This window comes from Apis laboriosa, unplaced genomic scaffold, assembly GCF_014066325.1.
Source record: "Apis laboriosa isolate Shangri-la unplaced genomic scaffold, ASM1406632v1 scaffold9_cov152, whole genome shotgun sequence".
Taxonomy (NCBI): domain Eukaryota; kingdom Metazoa; phylum Arthropoda; class Insecta; order Hymenoptera; family Apidae; genus Apis; species Apis laboriosa.
Window position 1 is genome coordinate 519,380 of NW_025224966.1, and position 17,561 is coordinate 536,940.

Here is a 17,561-nt window from a genome sequence, read left to right on the forward strand (position 1 = left end):
AAAAAAACGGAACGATTAAAGTCGCGAGGACGGCGGACGACTCAACTCGAGCGGATCGAGCGTGAAAGATAGCCGCTGGGACGTCGCGTATAGACGGTTGCGTGCTATTCGAGGCGCCGATTAATGAAGATTGTGGCGACGTGTATTCGCGATGACACGATGCCAAATGGCACGAGCGCACACGTATACTTGGGATACGCGTCCACGAGAGCCTTTCTTTCTCGCCCGATGAATGAATCGGCCGCCCATCTCGATCTCGATGCCGCGCGAGAAGGTCAACGTCCAGATGGAATATCGTAATTCGACGAAAATGCGATTGGGCGCAAGGCCACCCGCCGCCCGACTTCTGTCCCGACGTCTTTCCCTCTGATCCGATGCCAACAACATTCCTCCTTCGTATTAGATTTAGAAAGCCTTTCGATTTACCGACCAATTTCAATCCATCTCTCGTTATTAATACTCGAGAAAACGGTAATTCATTTGATCTTCTCGAGAGTTAACAATAATTGGACAGGATCGTTAACACGCGATATATATATATATAAATTTCGTCGAGGAATCCTAACGAAGAAAAAGGGAACGACAGAGGCGGTCGAATCATGTTTTTCCGGCCCAGCCGTTCCAATCGCGACTATTTACTCGTGTCACGGCGAACCGGAGGCCGTGCGTGGAAGAAAAATTACTCCTCGCGCAAAATTTCCCTTTCGATCGCACGAGCGAAGGACGCAGAAGGCTGGAAGCCGGCCGTTCTGCTCGTTCGCTCAGAAAGGAAATCAACGACGTAATTACTCACATCCCAATCACCAACGATCCAGAATCGTTCCATTGAATCGGGTCACGAATTATTACGGAACGAGCGTTGGTCGACTTCAAAGCGACCAACGGCCGCTAAATATTATATTATTGGACGCCGGTTCCGGCGACCTTAAACGCACGGTCCACGAATCGAGAGAGAGAGAGAGAGAGAGAGAGAGAGAGAGAGAGAGAGAGAGAGAGAGAGAGCGCCGTCGAGACCCGCCACCGACCTGACATTTTAATACGTTTAAATCTCGACTTCCGAATAAAGGTTTTGACCGCCTGCACGAATCCCTCGCATCCGTCGGAACTGTGGACGGCTGGCGCCCGAAATTATTTTCACGGCTGCACTTTGCGAACCGACCATCGATATCTCCTTCCTCGCACGTGTCCACTGTACGAGGTGCACCCCTACGATCGACCTGCTTCCACGCTTCGAAGGAACCAGAGAGAAAGTCAAAATTTTCCTTTTAAAAGAAACTAAAAGGACGAGATCCGATCCCTCTTGGATGAGAAACACGGGCCGATTGGACGATCGAATGCACGTAATTAACATCCGAACATTCCTTTACGAATTCGAACAACGTGTGGAATAATGAGTTTGTCCAAATGGATACGCGCCCATTGTGACCTAAGACGAGACAGTCCTCGATTTCATATACAGAGTGCGTGCCAATTGTTAGTTAAAGTTTTTAGTTTCAATATTTTCGTTTACACGCGAAGTAATGTTTCTATGTCGAAATAGATAAGACGGAACGTGAGGAGTAATGAATTTGTCCATTGTAATCTAAGCCGCGTTACGAGGCGGGCCTAGATACCGATGTTAAAATTTTTCAGTTCCAATATTTTACACGCGAAGTAATGCTTCCACGTCGAAATGGATACGTCGATTGTGACCTAAGACGAGACAGTCCTCGATTTCATATACAGATTGCGTATATATTATACGATTAAAATTTTTCAATATTTTCGTTTAAGTAATGCTTCAATATATATATAAATCTCATCGAGAACAAAATTATTATAAAATTTTCTTGAAACTTGGAGATACCTAAATTTCTGAAAACTTTCTATGTTCTTAAGGAAAGGAAAAAAGCCTCCTCTAATTATTAATTAAAATTTTCAGTTCCAATATTGAAATACATTTAGAGATATTTAAATTTCTGAAAACTTTCTACGTTCTTAAAGAAAGGAAAGGCGTTTCCTTCAATTATAATAAAGTATAATAAAAATGACTAAATAACCGTGCGACAGTCACGACAATTAGATTCAGGGTGGGAAGTCGCGTGTACGAAGAACATTTAGGGAGAGGTATAACTCTCCTCTTTTGTCGCCGCCAATTAATTCCGGGATCCGGCTGACGCCGGGCGACGCTTGCTTTCTTTGCGTGCGTGCGTGCATTCGTTATGATAATTTTATCGATAAAAAAAAATTATCGCGAAAAAGATACGGTTCATTCAATGGTAAAGAGGTTTCAGTCCAAATGTCACTCGTAATCGATCCAAATGACCCTCGTGAGCGAAGGACAGGCGCCTATGTGTCCATTTAAACCGCACTCGACAACACAAATCCCTATGCGAAAGATTATCGTGGTGCGTCATACGCGTTTCGTTTAACGCGATCGAAAGTTGTTAAAAATGATTCGAAACGCGTTCTTAAACGCGTTGGTAGTAATATTGAATGAAAAATGATGCGTTTTGTCAATTCTATTCGCCAATATAATATAATATCTCGAGATTCTGGCAAACGTGATTTATATTTGTAATTTAATTGATCTTAAATATCCGTATGCGCAGCTTTGGAAAAGGTAACTCGGTAAAACAGTGGTCTGGAATATCGATCGAACGTAGACTCGCGAAGACTAGAGCCTAATTGGCGAGGAAGGGAGAGAGAGAAAAAGAGAGATAGAGATAGAAAAGAGCTGATCGGTGGTGGTTACGAGGGGAAGAGCGAGGCAACGATTTCAACGCGGTGTTATATTCGTTCGAAGAAGAAAGCAGCCGCTTTCGCTTCTCGAAAGAAAATAAAATTATTCGCTCGTTTCGAATTCAAGAAGCTAAGCTCAACCACCCTCACCGCTAAAAAAAGTTTTCTTGCTCGAAAAACTCTTTCGAAATCTCTCTCGCCGTGGGTAATAAAAAGTGGAGAAGGGATTATATCCAGCAGCGCGATAAACGACAGTTCGAAAAAAAAAAAAAAAAAAAAAACAAAATCGTTTATCCATGGAATTCTTCCGATCGTAAAATTCCAACGGCGTTATTTTTATAATTTCAGTTTCAAAAGAATTCTAATATTCCTGGTAGCAGTGGATAGCGATAACGCGACCTTGAACGTTTTATCTTATCGTTTAAACGAACTTTCGCTTTGGATTTTCACATAGCTCGACGATTACTAATTTCTTAATCTTAATTTCTTAATGAAATTTCCTTATCGTCCTCGATCTTCTCTAAAATATTTACGATTACTCATCACGTTGATCGAGAGGAGAAAAACAAAAAAAAGGAAAGAGAGAAACACATTTGTCGAGGAGAAGAAGATTCGTGATCCATGTGACGCATAGTGCGTTCCGCGAAACAGCGTTTCCCTTTGAAAGGGAAAGTGATAGGATTGATACGTGCGTGTGGGTGTGCACGCCGAGGGTTACTTCGTTCTTTTTTTTTCCGCGATAGAAAATTGATTCGAGGCGAAATTACGAACGTTTGCGGACGAAGGAAGGAAGGAAGGGTCGGTCGGTGCCTTCGGTATCGATTTGGATGATTCATGGGGGTTCTCTCCACCGGTGGCCACCACCCCCGCAATATTCCAACCCGACACGACCAACCCCATGGCTTATCCTAGAGCGGAGGAGGGGAGGCACGGCCGAAAGAAGACTTGGCATTTAGGGGAGATATACCTCGACAGCCGCAGGCCGAACGAGGTTTTGCAGAAAAAAAAAAATAGAAAAAAAAATCCACCGATCGAGTCGAATTGAAGTCGTTGAAATTAAATGAAAATGGATACTTTTAAAAAGATATTTTTTTAAAAAAAAAAAATATCCACGCGACGTCCTTGTATACCGGCAAAAATCTCGCCTCGACTCGGTCGAAATCGATCGAGATTTTTCGGGCGCCGGTACAACAGGTTTTTGGGACAAATCTGGACTACAGAGGTAGTCCGTGGTATACACGCGTGTAGTATACACGCGCGTATGCTTCGCGCGGCCGAGCGTGGCTCGTAAGCACATCTGGCCACAGATTCAAGGCCGGACAATCAACTTTGTATAGAACCTCTCCCTCTCGGTGTTCTCGTCGGTACGTACGTATGTACGTACATACGACGTACATACGTATCCTCGTGCATGATATCCAAGGACAAACGCTTTCCCCAATCGCGTTATTTATAAATACTTGTCGATCGAGACAAGATTTAAAAAGCGAGCGAGCGAGCGAGCGGAAGGGAGGGGGAGGGGAAATTAGATTCGAAAATTTTTGAAAGGAATTTTACTATCCTGCTCTCCCCCTCCTCGATTCGTAAAAGTATTTCGTTCCCGAGTAATAGGAAATTCGACGACTACTTTACGACTGTTTATCCCCGTTGTGCCTCTTAAAAAAAATGTAAATATACGCAAAAGTGCTCGTGGATGTGTTTAAAGATGATAGCTGAGTAAAGTTTCCCGCTATCCGCCGCTCGAGGGGTTCCGATAAGCGGTTGTAAATAGCAGGAACTCGGTAAAAACTTTTCTTACGAAACGATCGAAAGAAAGAAAGAGAGAAAGGAAGAAGAAGAAGAAGAAGAAGAAAAAAAAAAAAAGACTGGAGAGATCGATCGCGAAATCCTCCTAGGCCGAAACTTTCGGCTCGATATCCCTCCACTTGTTCCGGTATCCTTTGGCTTCGGTATAGCGTTACCGCAAAGGTGGTTAGCGTGCCAACGTTCGAAGAGAACAACTGGCTTTAGGAACGTTTTACCACCGCCACCGCCCTCTCGCGATCAACCGTGCTCTTCACTGCGCGTTGCAACAATTTTCGAAAATAATTTTCGCTCGGCGAATGCGCTCAAACGGGCGTAATGCACTTGCCACGACACTCGCGTAAAATAAAGCTGGTTCGGGTGAAAAATCCGTTCGAGGCGTTACTCGACACTCGCGATCCTCTTTTGGCTTAATCTGCGAAGATGATCTGCTGCGCGCCGCTGAATCACGGTTTTTAAAAGGAAGAGACGGTCGTTGATACGACACGCTACGTAACCGCAACGGTTACGTTGGAAAATGCGACGTTTCGAGTCGATCGAGTCATGATATTTGAAAAAATGATCTCGTTCTCTCGCGCTGGAATCGGTATTTTTCTCGTCACGGATGAATCGGAATCGAGCAATTCTCAGAAAGGATATTTCCGCTCGAAACGAGATAACACTTCGAATCGCGCGCAAAGACGAATACCTTATTCATCCGTGATTACCAAATATACGAATGGAAAGTTCTCGCCTAGCCAATCATTCGTGTCTTATTCGAGAACTTTTTATAACGTTTTGACGAAATGTGACATTGGAATGAAACGATCATTCATTAGATCGAACTTGCTGAATTAGACGATCCAGATTACTCTAAAAATAAATTATCAGTTGCCTCGATTCAAATAAGCATAAACCGTAAACTAAAGCGCCACTGTGAGAATAACCGAGAGCGAGAGAGAGAAAGAAAAGTACAGCTCGAAACGTTGGTTTAAAAGTTAAACCGTCTTCCAGCAACGAGATCAAGCGTTAATTCGATACTTCCTGCTAGCTGGACAACAGGAAATTTTTCTCGAGGATTTACTGCGACGAGATTTGCGCGAAAATTTACATTTCATTGTACGTCCAATATATCGATCGCTTTATCGAACATTCTCCTTAATTAGGAAACGAATCGATCAGGTGAATGCCTGCAACCGCCCGTATATATAAGACCAGGAAGCGAAGGATTTGGAAAGTAAAGGGAAACGAGAAAGAAGAGCTGAGTTGTTCCTACCTGCGTGCGAGATTACGCATATTTGTGGCTCAAAGGACCGTCAGGGCCAACGGATCGAGCAACCTTGCGAGCAACCTCCATCCACCAGGTATACACGAGCGAAACGCGGCGGTGCCGGGATAACCGGTTTCCGCGATGTACGTTTGTCGAAACGCCTTAATTACCAGGACCTCCGCTCGTCCTTTCGTCTCTCTCTCTCTTTCCCTCCTTCTCGATCCTTCGAGCACCGCAGGGACGTATACGCGGCGTACTATACCGAGACGATCGTTCCTCAACTGGGTCATCGTCGACTTGTTTCGAAATCGAGTAACCGCATCGAAACGTATTACAACCGATACACCAATCCGATAACCGCTCTCTTTACCTTCTAAAAAGATACGTTTTTTCATCGACCTCGCCCAACAATCCGGCCACACGCGCGTTTCTTTTCAAATTAATCGATAATCCGATACGGTAATTATTAATCGAACAAGAGGGGGAAAAAAAAAGAAATACTTTGATCGTTGATTCTTAATTACAGAGTAAAACGCGATTCCGTTTTCTTGAAATTATAAGCTTCTGTACAATATATGCAGTTAATACGTTACGCGTTATGAAATCGTGCTGCACGAATAATGTAAAGTAACGTGTTTGGAAATTATGATTACCCGTGTCGTGTCAATTTTTATTCTCTACGTACCACGTATATATATATATATGAAAACTGTAAAATCGAAATATCTATTATACCTATCGTGTTATAAATAACGGAATTGAAGAAGATCGAAGAAGCGATAAATAGAAGAGAAATAGATAATGGCGAAAAAGTAAATAATACAGTGGAAGGATAACGAAGGAACGTATATATCATGTGTTGTGGAGGATACAGGATGGAACGTTGACCAGGTCTCGCGGAGAACCGTTTACCGTTTTCTCGGCAACCGCTCGACCATACCTCTCTCCGTCGTCATAGAAAACGGTACGATCCTCTCCTCTCCTCGCCGCTTAGCCCCGTTCCCTATTCCACTGTTTGCCAACCGCTCTATTCACGCGCTCGGTACACACGAATACTGCACCAGAGATTATCGGCCGCGTGACTCATTCGGGATAGCGCCGAGCCGACTAATCTGTTCGACTATCCGCCACCTAAACGAAGATACAATCGCATTCTGGATTGTGCTCGAGACAAATTCCGAGAGACGAAAGATTCGGATTCTTCTCTTGGATTGTGCTCGTAACGGTACAAATTGACGTGGTCGTCTCGCTACGGAGAGCGAATTGGATCCACGCATCTCTCTCTACTTCGCCGCGTATCTTAACGACATAGGTCACGGAGGACAAATAAAAACACTCCATTACACTGTATCTTTAGAGAAAGAAATTACTTAGAGACAGAGAAATACACATTCTACGTTTTTCGTAAACACGTTCGTGTAACACACGTTGAAACGAATCGTCCAATGAACAATCGAATCGAACGATATCGAAACACCTGATAACATTCCACGTAGATTTATCGGCGAAGATAAAAGTGAATCCTGAAGGAACGAGAATTCTCGTTTCGCTTCGCTGTCTAGAAAGATAAGGAGGGGGAATTTTTGCCGGAAAAAAAAAAAAAAAAAAAAAAAAAGAAAAAATAGTTAACAATATTTGATAGAATTCGAGGAAACGGTTCGGCCTAGGCACATTTACCGAGCTTACGTGCAAAATGTTTCTGCAAACTATCGGTGATCGCAGTTGCGAAATGTCAATACGACGGAGTGAGTGGAGTGAGAAGAGTGTGTGCGTGTGCGAAAAAGAGAAAGAGGGGGAATAAAAAGCGCTCGGGCGATACAAGTTTTAAATGTTGCGAGCACAGAGGATACACATTAGGCGTGTCTCCCCTGAACCCTGTACTCAACCGAGCATAGCGAAACCGGAACCTGAATATATCGGTTCGGTCCCATTTATCCTTCCATCCCGCTTCAGAAGCTAGCTTCGAACGTAGTCGCCGTGAAATGGAAATCCGCCCGCAGACCTCGAGGGATTGTCGACCGATCTTTTATTCCCGATTTCATTCAACTTCGTTTTTTTTTTTTTTTTTCAAATTTTACAAACTTTATTCTTTCGCTTCTCTTCCTTTCCACGTCGAATTGACAAAACGAAACGAGAAAGGAAAATTGCAAGATATATATATATATATATATATATGTATATATATTTTTTTTTTTACGCGTCTCCCTCTCATCGCCCTTACAACGACGCATGTACGTACTCTCGCGTGCGATACAGCCTTAACCTTAACCTCGAGCACCGAGTGCACACGCGCCGGTACTATTTTAAAATCTAGTTTCAACCGGACTTGGAGAAACGACGATACGACGCCTCTCGCGATTTTTTACCATCTAATTTCTCCCCTCCCTCCAAAGAATGAATTCGAAAGAATCAATGGTGGTGGTGGTTCGATCGAAGCAACCCCCATGCGACTTGTATCCGTCAATGGGTCACCCTCTTTAGGAACATTAACCTTCACCTTGAACACGCCCTCGTACGCCAACAACTATTTTAGGGTAGGGCGTTGCAGGCTAAAAGAGAAACGGCTCTGGCCGCGTTCTTAAATCTTAACACGTTTCACGAGGTGAGCGAGTTGATCGAGTTAAAGCGGGCACAAAGGCACCGAGACATCGCGCCATAATCGTGCCATTGTACTCGCGTTTAACCACCCGGTCATTTATTCATTCGCGAGAACGTTGGAGGAGAGAAAAGAGAGAGAGAGAAAAAGGAAAAAAAGAAAAAAAGAAAGTAACTAACGACGTCCCACGGTCGCGCGGAAATAACATCGTCGGATTAGCGTGGGTGTTTGACAATGACTCAGAACCGATTATCGCGTCGAGTTCGTTGCCGCGTAATCGCTATACGATAATCGCTGAACGAAAATTTTCGCGCGTAAATATTTCTATCTCCTCGTCAAATCAGCGAGATATCCACATTCGAAAAAATTATTTATATGGAAATATACGACACGTTTAATAGTTCGTGACGGATCAACTCGGTTCGAAAACGCACAAACGCTTGAACCCGTGTAATAAGAAGCATGCATCATGCTCTGCCCGAGACGTAATGAGTGACCACCGCGAGAGTCTCGAACCAATTAACGTAATTAACAGCAATTAATTAAGGACTATCATGGACCGAAGGCTCCACGTTTAATCGTGTCTCAGTTCGACGAAAGCGGTGTCATACAGTTTTATATACGGCTCTCTCCGTTAGAAAAATATCCATTTTCGCCCTCATTTTTCGATATTTTTCCACGAATCTAAAGGAAAAAACGAATATATTTATTACTTCACGAAAAGCATCGTTTTTCTTTTCTAGGGATTCTCATTGATGACGGCCGAAATGAAAAGGAGAGACGAGAAAAGCAGAGAGATACAGAATGGTTCTCGTAGCCGTCACGTTATCACGGATTTTCCCGTCGGTTCGTGGCTCGTCAACGAGGACGTGGCTTAATCCATTATGTAGCTACCGCGTTGACTCTTGAAGGCGGCTTTTCAAGCGTCGCGCACACAAAGACGCGCCTCTTCTGTTCGTCCCTCGTTCGGGCAAACAGTGATATTGCTACGGTCAACAACAACAATGTCGTCCGCAACGATGGAGGACCACCAGCGCCACAATCGCGAGCGGCAAAAGTTAGATTCATCGAAATACGTGTATCCATATATATATATATATATATATATATATATATATATACCGTGTCCGTACCGATTTGCAAAATGGATGAACTGTTTTTTCTTTCGATTGCGACTGGAAGAAAAATCGAAATAATAATCGTGAACGAATTCAAGATCTTTACTTTACGCGATCATCGAACAGTATATCTTGTTTCGAGGCTATCTCTAATATCCGTCTGTCTCGAGTTATGCAATGAGCGTAAAACCATCTTCCCTTTAGGTAAATCGTAAATTGCGCGTGATGTATCACTTAGAGGCGAGGAAAAAGAGAATTGTCGGAAGAGAGAGTTGAGAGGGCAGGGCTAGGAAGTTTTGGTATATGATCGGCGAGAGGGAGAGAGAGAGAGAGGAAGGGCGAGGCTAAGCCGAACTAAGAATGCGGGGGAGAGAAGAGCGTGGAGAGTAGGGCACGGATGGTGAACAGCTGCCAGAGTCTATGGTGGCCGTTTTGTGTGAACGTGCCCCCATAACCCCCATACTCCCCCCTTTCCCAATCCCTCTCCTGCTTACTACGCACTCTCCCCCTCGCAGCCATTCGAAGCCCTCTTGTATACAGTCATCCATCTATCCCTGGCTCCCTGCTTGCAAACGATAAAAGCGCGCTCACGACCCACGTGCAAGTGCATGCCCTCGCTACTACTCGCCTGCTACTTGATCGATCCAGTTGAAAATCTCCACCGAACGCTCTATCCTTTCGAACGAAAGAAACCGAAAACCGGGAAAATTTGAACGTTCGAATTCTTTAAAAATGTCATGGATCGAAAGTAGAGTCCGAATTGAATCAACTTTCTTCTTCGAAGACTTAGAAAATTATATCGATATCGATACGATGAAAGAAATAATACGAGTGAAATAATATGATTGGATGCGAATCATTCTCTTTTTGGAATTTAGAGTTTAAAAGAGAAGCAATTTTACATATTACGTATATACGTATTCTTTTCTTTTTTCTTTTCCGATTCGATTCTTGTCGCATCTACTCGATCGAAAACTTAGAAAACTGTGTCGATACGGTGAGAAATGAAATACGATTGGGCGTTAATCTCTTTTTCGAATTTAGAGTTTAAAACGAGAAGCAATTTTACGTATTATGTATATACGTATTCTTTTCTTTTTCCTCTTCCGATTCGATTCTTGTCGCATCTATTCGATCGAACGAAGATTTAGAAAACTATCGATATCGATACGGTGAGAGATGAATACGTGAATGGTTTTCTTTTTGGAATTTAGAGTTTAAAACGAGAAGCAATTTTACGTATTACGTATGTACGCATTCTTTTGGCGTTTGCCATAGGAACGAGATAAAGAGACACGAAATGAAATGAAGCAGCAACTGGAGAGTTTTGCTGATGCGAGTGACGCAATAAATTATAACGCGATATCTCGACCGCTATGGAAGGGCAGAATGTCGGCGAACACGATGGAAGCATGCAAGAAGAAACATCGGAGCGCGTCGTTTTGTTCGGCAACGGTAACATTGTTGTAACACGAGAAGATATTGTCCACTTGACAACGGAGCCACGGCTTGGAAGAGAATCACTCTGGGTGCACGTGATGCCCAACCGATACACGCAGTCTCTACCTTTTCGTTCTGCCTTTAGAAAATCGTCAACGGTTCTCGATTGTTCGACCAACTATCGCGCGATTCCGTTAAAATTTCGCTCTGAATCGTCATTTAGATACCAGGGCTCCGCGCGATTTCGTTAAATAATCGAGAAACAGAAATAAATAGATAATGGGACAAATGACGAATGAAGCGAAAAATCGACCGAGTCGAAAAATAATCGAGCAATTGTTTCGCATATCCGATCGATCATTGCTTTCTTTTTTTCTTTTTCCGCCCCTTTTTCGCATCGCCCAAATTCCAAATTGAATTTAAAACGATCGAAACGTTTCGTAATGTTACCTGTGCCCGGTAAGTAGTTGGAGAAGGAGAAGAGGAAGAAGACAAGAAAGAAAGAAAGCAAATGGAGAAAAAGAAACTGGATATAGACGAAAGAGAGACTTGAGAGGGAGAAAGAAGAAGAGGGGAAATAGCGAAAAGAGGCGATGGTGGTGGTGGTGGTGGTGACGGTGATGGTGGTGGTGGACGTTTGAAATGGAGGTTCGAGAAAAGGCGGTCCTCGAGGCTCCTTGTCCCCGACGTTTAATTTCAGGCAGTCCGAGAAGCTCGTAACATCTCTGCAGTGTTTAACATCGAGAAGAGGGCCTTGGGAAGAAGATCAACCCAGAACCAGTTCTCGCGCCTTAAACAGGCGGTTCTCACGCATTTATAGCCCTTCATCACGCTTTCCATTCGACCTAATTGCCGCGATCGAGCCCGTGAGAACCACTGTTTTGCCTACCGTTTTGCAAAAAATTCGAAATCGCGTTAAACTCGAAGTTTTTCGGTTAAAATTTTACCAATTTCGAACGATAAATGTGAAAAATAATACGTCGAACGATCGATCATTGAACAAGAAAGAAAAAAGCAAAAAAAAAAGAGAAAAACAATCACCATATTTCCACCAGAAAGATTGTGCCAACTATATAACGGGGACAAGACGAAACGAAAGAAACAAGAATTAAATAACATTTATCGTAGTGCAACGATAGTTGAGAATTACTGACTAGAGATTTGACGATTGTTTCATGATCGATAATACGGATGTATATAAAAGAAAGTGACTTACTTAATTTGAACGTTAATGAGTCACTCGAATACTGTATTTGACACATATCGATTGCACGAACATCGTTTAACGAAGACGTCAACTTTTTTGCCTTTTCTTTTTTTGTATTATTTCGTTACGCGATTCTCGCGCCTTCGCGTCAACATGTGGACGTGTTTCGAAAGGTAAGCCGGGAAACTGGAGTTTACGCTAGCGGATCAAAGAAAGTCAATGCCGTGACGTTTCCACGAGCTTTTTTACGGTATACTCGAAATCCCGTTACGCGAGATTTCGCCTCGACCGCGGTGAACTATTTAAAAAGGAGCGACAAAGCGTGTCGAAAGAGGTCGATAACCGGCATTCGATACGTGGAATTTAAAAATCGCAAGAATTCGATGCGAGTCAATCTTTTTTTCCTATAAAATAATAATTTCTGGATGAACTTTCATTGTATTCATCATAAAATAAGACAAAAATCGATTTGTGTTCTATTCTCTGGAAATCGTGTTAATAAATTTTATTTTATTCTCTATGACTCATGATATCATTTACGATTAAAGGAAATTAAATCGTAACATCAATTATTATACGTGTATATAGATGAAATATTAGATTAGATTATCGACTATCGTCCGATTGCTATACATAATCGAAATAACATTTAATATGATATGTTTAATACTTTTATCGTTACTTTGATTTCACCTCTGATTCCCTCGTACACGAGAAAAAAGAATAATATTTTAGGTTGGTGATACGAAAGTCATCATCGAGGAGAGAAAAAAAGGGACATATACCGGGGGTACAGAGGATACTACTCGAATAGGAACCGGAACTCGCACTCCGTGCTCGGAATTGATTACACGATTGCACATGTACAGCTGTGCATATGAATCAGATAAAAGAGTGTCGGGGGAGTTAGAAGAAACACGATGCGCGAAGAGAGGTTATCGGCTCCGTCATTGATTTCTTCGTTGCACGAAAATAAATCTCCATATCAGGGGGAGAGCGTATACGCGCTCGCACGAGTAGGCAAACAGAGGCAGATGCTTTTAAAACCGCAGAGACTGATCGAATCGAAAATCATCCAACAAGAATAACGCTTCGAAGATGATCCTACCTGACATGATGAACGATCGCTAAAATCCAACATCTTAGATTTTCTATCTATCTAGCATCCTAACGTATATTATACTCGTTAGTCATATCGATATCTGTTGCGAATCTTTTGTTCTGCGATTAATTAATTCACAAAAAATTATTGATATTGGGATGGAACAGTTACACATTTCGAATCTTAATAATAAATTTAAATTGTTTTTTTAAAGAAAAAACAAAAAATAAAAAGAAATTCAAACAAGAGAAAAATTAGATTTATATTTATACATAACTCATTCGTGGAAGAATGCTATCTTTTTCCAACAATCACTGATCCGTAACTCACTTTGACCTAGCTAACCTTGAATTGATCAACTTCGTGTCGCATATTGTATTAAGAATGCGAAATAAAAATACAAGTACCCAAGTACCCAACCACAATAAATAAGACGAGTTCATTCTGACGACCTTGTATTCTGCTTTGAGAATCTTTCGCTTCTATACAATACACATCTCGTATCTGCACGTTCATGAAAGAAATGTATTCTACGATATCGTAATATCACCAAATGAACAATGGGCAATAGTATAGAAGTTAAAGAACTCTAACATAAAAATATTATTTATTTCAACTAATAACCATATTGAAGATTTAATATTGATCCGATGTCGGTTTATATATTTGTTCTATCAATTTTCAATTACGAAATGAACTGCGTAAATTGGTAATGTCAGATGACGCATAATTTGTATCGAGGCAGGCAGAAATTTGACGCTGTCAACGAGAACAAAATTTTATTGGGATCGTATAAAATATATCGATTTGGAAAATCAAAAATACGAAAATATATAAAATTTCAACATTCAATGAAGCAAACTAAAATATGTTCGTTCAAAGATTACTACTGACCCACGTGCTACGAAATACATTTTCATAGAACCGGCGTCACCCGGCGAATCGTTGTTACCAAACTTTTGATTCATGATCGAAGTAAAGCAAATCAATGAGTAAAAAATATATTTATCGGTAATTGAAAGGCGTTTGAAATTAAAAAAAACTTTTCGCTTACTTTTAACGATGAAATATCCTGGAAAAATCTGACAGAATACGGATCCCAAGCACTTGCAACAACACTTCACTCGAGTATGCCGGTCACTGCGCTTGTGCGTTTAAATTCACTAACCTCGACAAAAATACTACCGCCATCTTACGCTTTAAAAGGCCAACTAGTTTATCCACAAAGCCCGTTCACAAAGGGACGGTTAAATTTCTGTTTTTATTTATATCCAGACGAGAAACGAAATAGGAGTTAATAATTAATTTCAAATACATAACCGACATTTTCTTTTTAATTATAATACTTATAATCATGAAATATCTAAATTATATATTTATTTATACTATATCATTATATCAATATAATATTTATAACCTTAAGTACTTACGCATTACGATTCGAGATGCTGGAAATTTTTATTAACTGTTATTTCTTTTTAATTGAAATCATTTTTAGAACTGTTATTACTTGTAAACTTAATAAATAAAATATTTTGACATATCACAAATAAGACGTAGAAAAATTGATATTGAATTCAGTGATTATAAATACATATTTGGTTGTCATAGAAAACAAAAAAAAAAAAAAGAAGAAATCTAATTAGTTAAAGAAGATTAAAATTAGTTTTAAGAAAAAAGTAAAAATTTAAATACTTAAATTTTTTATTATTATAGTTACAAAATTACACCATGAAAACTATATCCATATTTTTTTTTCCATGTCCAAAATAAAGAAATCCGTAATGCGGACTATTCAATTTATGATAAAACATCATACCAGGCCAAAAGAGATTATGTAAAATTATTAATTTTTCACTTATAAGCTGTAGATTCCAACATCCTAAAAGAAAATATATTGTACAAAAAAAGAAAACAATCTTTTAAGTGTTTTGTTAAAAGTTTTCTAATAGAAAATACCTTGTGGTACATCTATATCAATTGCATCTAAAAAATCTATCGCATAATTATAATCAGGTCTCGTAAGTAAATTAGTATTCCATTTTTGTTGCGGTAAACGTGCATGCAAATAAGATTTTAAGTATAATGCATCTGTAGTGTCAAGTCCTTCGAAACTTAAATTTTGAATTACGTCTCCATTGGGACATTTAAACCATGCACCACGAGGAATTATCATACTATCTTCATTAATTATCTCTACTGTAGCTGCTAATCTATCTTCTTCTTTCAATTCTCTTGGTATTGGACCCTATATATTTAAAAAAGGGCATTTTTAAAAATTATATTGTATTATTTCATTAATTTGAAGAAATTTTTAATTTTTTTATAATATTCTTTGCTTACATCATAATACTTTCTGGGATCTTCATTTGGCGGGAACGGAGGATTAATATTATAAACGTTAGTGACTATAGAAGGATCACCCTCGAATTTATTAATTGTAAGAGGTGTTAAGAATCGTGCACATTTATTTGCTTTTGGTAATAATAACCAATTAAATGTATCTATGCTAATTCAAATATTTTTATATTTGTAATATTTTTCGTGAAATATTTCAATTATTTTAGAGAGATTATATTAAGATTACCTGTAATAATATACCTGATTGTTCAAACAATCTGTTTCAAAACCAAATGCGATATGATAATCATTTCGAACTCCGTAGATTTTACCCCAATAATAACACTTCTGAAAATGATTTTCTTGTTGTAATATTATCAGAGAATTTTGTAATAATAGTGAATTTTCTGCCCCCACACAAATACCAGCATAACCAAAAATATCTAAACTTTCTAAAAGTTTTAGACATTCCATGTTGTTTTATGTATTATGTATTGAAATTATTAACAACTAATTATAAAACAATCGAAAATAAGATATGATTTTCACATCTTAAAAGATTAATTATTTGATTTAATTTATACCATAAGACAAAACTTAGTATCTTCATTTTCCAATAGATGGATTCATGTAATATGTAATAAAAAAATACAGATAAAGAATACGTTAACTTTACATTTCGAAAGTGTTTATTAATTTTATATGAAATAAATATGTCATCGTCTGAAGAAGAAAGTGATCAATTAATGAATTTAGAAGCTATCCGAGATAAAATGTTAAATCAACCACGGAGTGAACGTATGCAAGTTAGTGCTTGGGAAGATGATGATGATGGAGTAGAAGCTGAACGTAATGCAAAAGGTTAGATAACAAATTCAAGTATCAATTTTTTTATTATCGAATTTATAGTATATTGATATATTTTTTTATAGAACCTGACGCAAAAGAAATTCTCGCTGCAGCGGAAAATGGTGATTTAGACAAAGTAAAAAAATTATTAACAAAAAACCATCGTTTGTTAGAATGTACGGATAAAGATGGTTATACTCCATTGCATAGAGCTTGTTATGGCAATCATGTGGAAATTGTAGAGGTAAAAATTATTATATTTTATGAATATAACGAATATTTTAAATTTATTTGAAATATGTTTTATTTAAATTTTATAAGAAATATTCATAATTAAATCTATTATTGTTTTTTTTTGTAGTATTTACTTCAAGCAGGTGCAAAAATAGATGCTAAAACTCAAGATGAATGGCAACCATTGCATTCTGCAAGCTGTTGGAATAATGTTGAATGTGTAGCAACATTAATTGCAAATGGTGCAGATATAAATGCTAAAAGTAAAGGAGATCAAACACCTTTGCATCTAGTATCTGCAAGTTCTCATAACTCTCCTGCATTGCAACTTCTCTTATTGCATCCTGATACAAATCCAAAATTAATAAATTCTAGTGGAGATACTGCAGAACATATTGCAAGGAGAACAGGAAAATATTATCCAATGTTCGAAATCATTGAAGACTGCTTAAATGTTATTTGAATCTATTACTTAATATATTCATTAAATATGCTCATATTACATATAAGGTTATGAACATGAAAAATTTATGAAATTAAAAAAAATGTATAATCATATCATGATATACTCACTGTTAATACAATTTTGTATAAGTGTTGTATGTTTTAATACAACAGAATATGAAAATATATTGACACAATATTAATAATAAAAATTTTATGAGTATAATATTTTAGCATTTTTTTTTTATAATAATCAACAATTATTTTGTCAGTTATTTTTGCATTTTTAAATTACAAATATAATAACAATTACTTAAATTTATAAAGCTTTGAGAACAGGATGTTTTAAGTGATTTTGATAGTATATAAAACTATTTTAAATTCAGTATTATAATTATAAAAACTTTCTCTCTCTCTCTCTCTCTCTCTCTCTCTCTCTCTCTATAAAATACTTATTA

The 17,561-nt window shown here is 39.0% G+C and overlaps 2 protein-coding genes across 2 annotated transcripts; one reads left to right on the plus strand and one right to left on the minus strand.

Annotated features, from left to right (window-relative positions):
• Nucleotides 1-14,960: 14,960 nt before the first annotated feature.
• LOC122719915 (radial spoke head protein 9 homolog) lies at nt 14,961-16,201 on the minus strand. The gene is made up of 4 exons (XM_043946172.1): nt 15,824-16,201; nt 15,580-15,745; nt 15,196-15,484; nt 14,961-15,118 (listed from the first exon to the last, which is right to left on the minus strand). Exons 1-4 carry the CDS (start codon nt 16,048-16,050, stop codon nt 14,961-14,963), a joined length of 840 nt encoding a protein of 279 aa, XP_043802107.1. The 5' UTR covers nt 16,051-16,201.
• A 12-nt stretch (nt 16,202-16,213) lies between these two features.
• LOC122719913 (ankyrin repeat domain-containing protein 49-like) lies at nt 16,214-17,552 on the plus strand. Its single transcript, XM_043946171.1, has 3 exons — nt 16,214-16,437; nt 16,509-16,669; nt 16,787-17,552. The coding sequence occupies exons 1-3, from the start codon at nt 16,290-16,292 to the stop codon at nt 17,120-17,122; spliced, it is 645 nt and encodes a 214-aa protein (XP_043802106.1). The 5' UTR covers nt 16,214-16,289; the 3' UTR covers nt 17,123-17,552.
• Nucleotides 17,553-17,561: the final 9 nt, after the last annotated feature.

Excerpts from the sequence above, each read along its gene's own strand:
- LOC122719915 (XM_043946172.1), bottom strand. The coding sequence starts at position 16,050 with ATGGAATGTCTAAAACTTTTAGAAAGTTTAGATATTTTTGGTTATGCT. Across the intron at positions 15,746-15,823 it reads AATCAGGTATATTATTACAG|CATAGATACATTTAATTGGT; the intron begins GTAATCTTAATA and ends TATTTGAATTAG. Across the intron at positions 15,485-15,579 it reads ATCCCAGAAAGTATTATGAT|GGTCCAATACCAAGAGAATT; the intron begins GTAAGCAAAGAA and ends TTAAATATATAG.
- LOC122719913 (XM_043946171.1), top strand. The coding sequence starts at position 16,290 with ATGTCATCGTCTGAAGAAGAAAGTGATCAATTAATGAATTTAGAAGCT. Across the intron at positions 16,438-16,508 it reads AGCTGAACGTAATGCAAAAG|AACCTGACGCAAAAGAAATT; the intron begins GTTAGATAACAA and ends ATTTTTTTATAG. Across the intron at positions 16,670-16,786 it reads ATCATGTGGAAATTGTAGAG|TATTTACTTCAAGCAGGTGC; the intron begins GTAAAAATTATT and ends TTTTTTTTGTAG.